We start from the raw sequence: 7,408 nt of genomic DNA on the forward strand, positions 1-7,408 counted from the left end.
CCTATGTGGGAAAAGGATAAAAAAAATCTATACAGGTCAGATGATGTATTTAAGTGGGCTCCGGTTAAACTCCATTTGACCAAATTTTCAATGATCTTGAGAGATAATGCGATATGAAAATTACAAGCCGATTGCACTTATCCTCCAAGGGGGCTAGTTGCATTTACTCCCTACTGCTAGTGAATAGCAATTTACCTTTCATCTACTAACCTGCACATTTTGACCCACTTAAAAGAACAAACAAGTAGAGCCCCCTTTCTAGAGGAGTAATTGGTTTTTTTGAGGTCATCAATATGTGCATACGGGCTCATAAATATAGGGGTAAACTGATAATTACTAATAGTTTAGGGGGTTTTGGTGTAATTAACCATACACAAATTTCAAACTACTATAATACTCAACATACAAACCCCACAAATTTATTATTTTTTTGTACATTACTTATACTTATACATAAAAAGAGATCAAACAACTAGTTTGACTGAGCAAGCTAGTTATATTTTGGGTTATCTTGCACAAGAAGGGAGGTTTTGCATGTCGTTGTCTCAAACATGACATTTTATTCGAGGTTTTGTTCCAAACCTTAATACACTACATAGTACAAATACCAATATTTTGTTTTTTTTAAATTTATTTTTAAGACTACTAGTGATTACCATCAAGCAGTGTCATCTTCCTCATTTTCAATCTTCATTTGCTCTAAGAATAACTTTCCTTTGAGCTTGCGAGAGAGAATTTTTTTGTAGTACTTTTCTGTACTAATCCTTTTGAATAATGGAGAGTTTTGTGGGTTTAGAAGGCTAGCTGCAGGTCCGATCTCAGCTTCAAGCCTAGGGTGAAAAAACATTGCAATGGACATTCTCTCTTTTACTGAATTCACCGTTGCTCTGTGCTCAATGCTATTGTAGAGACCATTACTCAATATCTGCAAATTGATACCATAAATCTCAATAAAATATCACATTGTGCCACTTGGCAAAACCTAGAATTTTACTAGACCATAGCCTGAGGAAATCCATGAAAAAAGTCTAAAAATTAATTTCATACATTGTTCACATAACTGTTATATTTTTCTTACATTGACAGGAGCCATCCAATATTTTTGTACAGTACTTAAAGTTATACTATTTTTCATGTATTGCCCTCGAATTTGGGTCAGATAAAATGTCATATACCGTCTAGTGGTGTCCAAGTGGCTTTTATTCATTTATTTATTTTATTTATCAAATTTTGAACAGTTTATTGGAACAATTAAGAAAACTTATCATGATTTGACTATTGTAATAAAATAAACACTGCATATTTTATGTTGTCATTTTAAATCCTAGTTTTTTGATTTATTTTTAATTTAAACCATCAACCTATTTCCGTTGAGTAAATATTTTAGTTATTAAACTCAATGAAAAATTATATTTTAGACATTTTATATACATTTACATTAAATTTAATAACTAAAATGCTATTTCTTCCGTCCATTTTACTCAATGAAAATGCTTTGATATGGTTTTAGATTGAAAACAAATTAAAATTTTAGGGTTTAAATTAACAAAATTTAAAACTCGTAATTTGTTTTGTTACAAAAGTCAAACATTAGCGGTTTTTTTTAATTTTCCAAAAATAAAGTTTTAAGTACCAAATTAAAGTGATATTTGATAAAAATAAAATTTGAAATTTGAATACTAAATACTTAATATTTGAAGTTGAATGCTTGTTTTGATAAAAATATGAGTATTGAACTATAAAAAAATTATTTGATTTTGAAATATAAAATTTATTATTTTAAAATTTTATCTTTCAATTTTTATATATTGTGGTGGCGAGGTGTTGGTGGTGGAGGAGGAGGAGAAGGAGGAGAAGAAAGTGGCAATGTCCACAACAATGGTGGTTATGGTGCTGATGTCAATGACAGTGGAAATGGAGATGGATGCAGAGGTAAAAGTAGAGGCAGAGGCAGAGGCAAAGGGATAGTAGTTGTTATGATAATGGGAGCTGTAATGGAGCCTACAAGTGTAAAATATGGGCAGGTATGGCCAGATCAAAATGGTTTATGTATTTAAAGTAACATAATCCAAACTAGCCCATTTAATGAATGGGTTTAAACGGATCGGGTTGAATTGGATATAGATTGGATAAATAAACCCAATCAATTCATTTACTTCATCTATTTTTTTTCTCTATTTTTTTAAAAATTATTTTTATTATTTTAAGATATAAATTTTATTTTTTATATATTTTTAAAAATATTATTATTTATATATTATTTTTTAAAATTTTTAGTTTTTTTATTTCATGTTTTTTTTTTAATTTTTATTTTTTAATGATGATGATAGTTGTGGCAAAGAGGAGGTGGCAGTGAAGTAGTGGTGGTGGTGGAATGGCAGTAGTAGAGGAGAAGGTTGTGTTGGTGGTCTGTCAGAGGTAGGACTACAAACGAATTGAGTCGAGCCTAGCTTTGCTAAGCTCAAGTTCGGTTCGATAATTTTTTTTAATATTATTTAAATAAAAATATTAAATAAAAAAGATTATTTACATTATTTAATATATAAATAATTTAATAATGATAAACGAGTTGAGCTTATGCAAACTCGAGCTCGGCTCGTTTACCAAACAAGCCTAATATTTGAGATCGAGCTCGGCTCGTTTACTAAATGAACCGAACCGAGCCGAGCCCTTATCGAGCCTAGCCGAATCGAGCCGAGCTTGTTCATGAGCAGTTCGGTTCATTTGCAGCCCTAGTCAGAGGCAATGGCGGTTGAGTGTTGCCAGTGGTGGTGGTAGAATGGCAGTAGTTGTGGTAGTTGATGAGTAACGGTGGCAGTTTGGTGGTATGTTTGCGAGGATGGTGCCGGCGGCGAAGTCTTGGTGGTTGAGAAGGTAGTAGTGGTGATGGAAGTGGTAGCTAGTGGTAGAGTGGCAATAGTGGTAGTGGAGTGGTGGTAGTGGTGGAGGAGTGACGATGGTAGAGATAGTGGTAAAGGGGGGTTGGAGGTAGAAGTGGTGTCCATTTGCAGCTTAAATGGATACCTATGTCTAATCCATGTAAATCCAATTTGAATTGGTTGACAATGAACAACCCATTTAAGCTCATTTATTGATTTGGACGGGTTCATATCGGTTTTAAATGTGTATAATTGGATGGGTTCATGAGTTTATGTTGGGTTTGCCACCTCTAAGTGCAGCTAGACAAGTAGTGATGGTGACTATCGCAACAATAACTATAGTGGTGGAGGTGGCAAGTTCTGATAGAAATAATGGAGAGGTGGTGATAGCGAGGGTGTGGTGGTAGTAGAGAAATAATGATAGTGACTGTGGGACGATGGCAATGTTGACGAAGTTAGTAGTGGTAGTAGCAGAGGTAGTGGCGGTGGCAATAATTGTGATGGTGGTGTGATAGTAGTGTTGACGTTAGTGGTTGCACGATGGGAGTATATTAGTGGTGGTTATGGCAGCAACAACAATGAGAATTTCTAATAGTGAATTAACTTATGTACGAGCACTTACAAACTTAGTTAGAATCATATTATTTAAAAATTTTAATTTTAAACTGTATTTTAAAAAATATTTAAATTTTTAAGTGATATGAATTGTGGTTATTAATTTTCACTAATTTAGAATTCTTTGAATATCTACTATTTCTTAAACATTCTTACATATTAATTTGTAAAAATAAGATTAGTACTATACATCTTATCTGAACATGTTGACACCTAATTACGTTGATGCAACTTTCTTCTTTAATTCAAAACAAAATGGCAATTATTGTGGTATTAGGGTTATGTAAATGAAATTGTTGAGAATAAAATATAAATAATAAAATTGCTTATCTCTCTTTTAGACGAGTTAGTAGTCAATAATTCAAAATGATATCAGATCAACAAAACCAAATTACAAAAGAAAAAAATAAAAATAAAAATCGAAAATAGGTAAATGATATATATATATATATATGCACTTGTTTGGTACCTACCATGTTTGAAACACACATTCGAAAAATGCTTGGTAGCTCAAATTTGTGTGGTTTGAATGACTCGAATGTATCAAAATAATGTAATTTTACCCTCAAAACGATATCGTTTTGACACATTCGAGTCATATAAATTCGGGCTATCAAGTATTACTCCACACCTTCGACCTAAAAAAACAAAGAGGCTTGACAATGATTGGTAGGGTTTAAAAAATTTAACCGGATCAGAACAAGTAATTTGGAAGAAATATTTAATTTTGAAGAGAGAGTATGGAAAACAAACCTCTAGAATGTCTCCTGCATTAACAACAAAGGCATCTGGGAGGAAACTAACAGGAATCCAAATCCCATCTTTCTTAATTTGGAGGCCCTCAACTCCATTGACTTGTAGAAGGATGGTGATGCCGTCAGCATCAGAGTGAGGCCTCAGGCCCATCACCATCTCTGGTTGGGGACATGGAGGATAGTATGACATTCTCACTGATTGCATTCCATCATCAAACATCTCCTCCATCTCTCTCTTGTCAATCTTTAGAGCTTTTGCCATCAACCCAAAAACTGTCATTGCAAGTTTTTGCAACTCTGAGATGTAAGACTCCAAGGTTTTCCTAAAAACAAAAAAAATTATCAAATACATAAGCTACGTTTGGTTCAGCCAAGGAGTCACTTTTTTGGATATTTGGCTTATTTGTGAACTTCCAAATAAATCATTTTTTTTTTTTAACCTTTTGTCTTTACTGACTTTTATTTTTTCGAAAATGTCAAAATTTTTTACTTTTCTCTAATCGGCTTGAGTAGGCAAATCTAAAAATTAATTTTTTTTGAAAAGTTCCAAAAATAAATTTGAAAAGTCAAAATAAGTAAAAAAATCTAATATTTTTGTCTTTTTTTGAACTTTATAAATTTCTTACTCCATCTCGTCAAGTAAAATTTAGAAGCTTAAAATTTTTTGAATTAAAAAAAGTAATTATTAAAGACGAAAATAAGCAAACAAAAAACATTATAGTTAAAATTCTTCTTATTTAGTTGACAAATGAGAATATATATATATATATATATAACTTTATTCTAAAAAGTCAATAACCAAATAGAAAAAATTACTAAAAAACCATTTGCAAACTAGAACTTAATTCATGGTTTAATCAGAAATATTATATACCCAAAAAAATATTATGTGATTTAAAGTTACATCTCATTTTAAATTTTAAATACTTTTTTTTGTTGTTTTATATTGTGTGCGTTCTAAGTATACCGGTACGTGGACATATAAGAACATGTTCTTGTGTAGAAATACATACATGGATTCATTACAACATGTGTGTGTGTGCGCGCGTGAGAGAGAGAGAGGACCTAAGCGAAGAAGGGAGCTGTGGAAGTAGGTGTGCCTTCCTTCTGTGGACAGGGTTGACGACCATATAAAGCCTATCTCCCCAATCAAGTTTTTCATCATCTTGCATGAGCAAGGTTCCATACCCTTCAACATCACCTGGCTGCATCTTGTATTTCATCTTCTCTTCCAAAGGTAACTTGTAGAATTCTTCAATTTCATATTTCAGTTTCTCCACTAGTAAAGAGCTAACTCCGTGGTTCACCAACTACAAACATTAGCACTACCATATATTAGTACATATATTTTCATTTTCTACACACACATCTTAGTATGGTTCTTCTTCAAATATAAGGGGTTGTTCCCCAAAATATTGGGATTTTTTTCAAGTTTAAATTTGTATTTGAGAGAACTTGAGCAGTCTGTGAGATCCACCACGGGTCTCGTTTTGATAATCCAAACAATTTATTTTGTAAAGTCCACCTCGTATATTATTAATGGAAAAAATTAGATCAATCCGATTATCATAACATTTTTATTAGCCCATCCAGTTTTTTGGAGACAAACATGATAAAATAAAAGAAGTTACGATTATGATGTGAACTTCATTTTTTTTCATAGATAATACATATGGAGAGCCTTATCAAATCAACAATTCAGATAATTAAATTGGGGACTCGCGATAGCCCTATGAGCCCCTCAAATTCTCTTAAATGCAAATTTGAAAAACCATATCAAAAGTACTTATCAAAATTATTTTCTTGTAGTTTGATTTTTTTTTTTTTTTTTTTTTTTTATGCTTGCATATGATTGGCTTTGGATTAGGTGCCAACTTAATTAGAATGTGTTCCTAAGTAATAATGTTTTTCCTTACCTTTCTATTGATGTAATTTTATTTTTATTTTTATTTTTATTTTTTATTATTATTATTTTTAATGTATCGGTCTTATACTCTCTTTTTATACCAATAAACTTTTTTTCTGTCAGTCAAAAAAATCATAAAAAGAAAATTTTGGTTCATATAATCACTCTAAAAGCGCGCTTTTAGAGTGACTATAAGTGTGCAATCACCTGAACTAGCTCTACTCTTTGGTTTTCTTTAATAATAGCTTTCTTTTTTGCTCATAAAATAAAATTTAAAATAGGCTAATTTAATTAGCCAAAATTATTTCTTTTTTTTTTTTTTTTTTGATAAGCAAAATAAAAGATTCATTGATGATAAAGCAAAGTACATGCAAAATTATATCAACAAATCCGGGAAGTCCACTAAGTATCATAGCTAACCTTCACAATCCCAACTAGGTTGGCACCGCAAACGAAGCACAATCATTTTCAAGCACTTGACCGAAGATCGGTGAGAAGCCAATCAAAAGCAACCAAAATCCCAAAAAAAAAGAACAAACAACACAGCAAAAACAAACAATCAACATAATTCTTCACTAGCTCCAAACTATTGAGCTTCCAAAACAGCAGCAGAAAGAGATTAATAATCTGATGCTTTTTATTTCTCTTTATGATACAGCCTCCGTTGTACTAACGAAAGCAAGATAACAAAAATAAAATAAAATAAAATGAAGATATATTTGAGATGAAAACCTGAAAGATGCCCCATTCTTTGCAAATGGAATTCAACTTGTCTAGTTGAAAATCAGTTGCCTCACCCATTAGTAATTGTTGCATGTCAACAGTAGGGATGGTTTGGGAAGTGGCATCTTCTGAGAGATTTGAACAAGGTTCGTTATCTAAACGAACATAGCGCTCCGGGATGACAAGCATGGGCTCTTTGGCAAGCTCTTGAATGGTCAGCGAACTCCCTAACCCGTTTGGTTTTGATGATGCCATTTTCTTTAGGTGTTACAATTGCAAACACCTAACATAAGTATTTATAGAGGAACAATAATGAGTCAGCGCATGAGATTTTTATTAAAATAGTATATTTAGTTTTAATTTTTTTTTTTACAAAAAAAATAAATAAATAAAATAATAAAAAATAAAAAATAAAAGAGAGAGAGAGAGAGAGAGAGAGAGAGAGAGAGAGAGAGAGAGGATTGCTTTCATGACTTGAATCCAATATAAATAAGATTGATAAATACATGATGTATTGACAAATGATAGAC

The 7,408-nt window shown here is 31.8% G+C and overlaps 1 protein-coding gene across 1 annotated transcript; it reads right to left on the bottom strand.

The window, feature by feature from the left end:
• Positions 1-403: 403 nt before the first annotated feature.
• On the bottom strand, positions 404-7,180 carry LOC114300571 (oxoglutarate-dependent flavonoid 7-O-demethylase 1). The gene is made up of 4 exons (XM_028245439.2): positions 6,888-7,180; positions 5,315-5,559; positions 4,248-4,572; positions 404-925 (listed from the first exon to the last, which is right to left on the bottom strand). Exons 1-4 carry the CDS (start codon positions 7,131-7,133, stop codon positions 659-661), a joined length of 1,083 nt encoding a protein of 360 aa, XP_028101240.2. The 5' UTR covers positions 7,134-7,180; the 3' UTR covers positions 404-658.
• Positions 7,181-7,408: the final 228 nt, after the last annotated feature.

The sequence above is a fragment of the Camellia sinensis genome, chromosome 9 (assembly GCF_055761805.1).
Source record: "Camellia sinensis isolate YWXY chromosome 9, ASM5576180v1, whole genome shotgun sequence".
Classification (NCBI taxonomy): domain Eukaryota; kingdom Viridiplantae; phylum Streptophyta; class Magnoliopsida; order Ericales; family Theaceae; genus Camellia; species Camellia sinensis.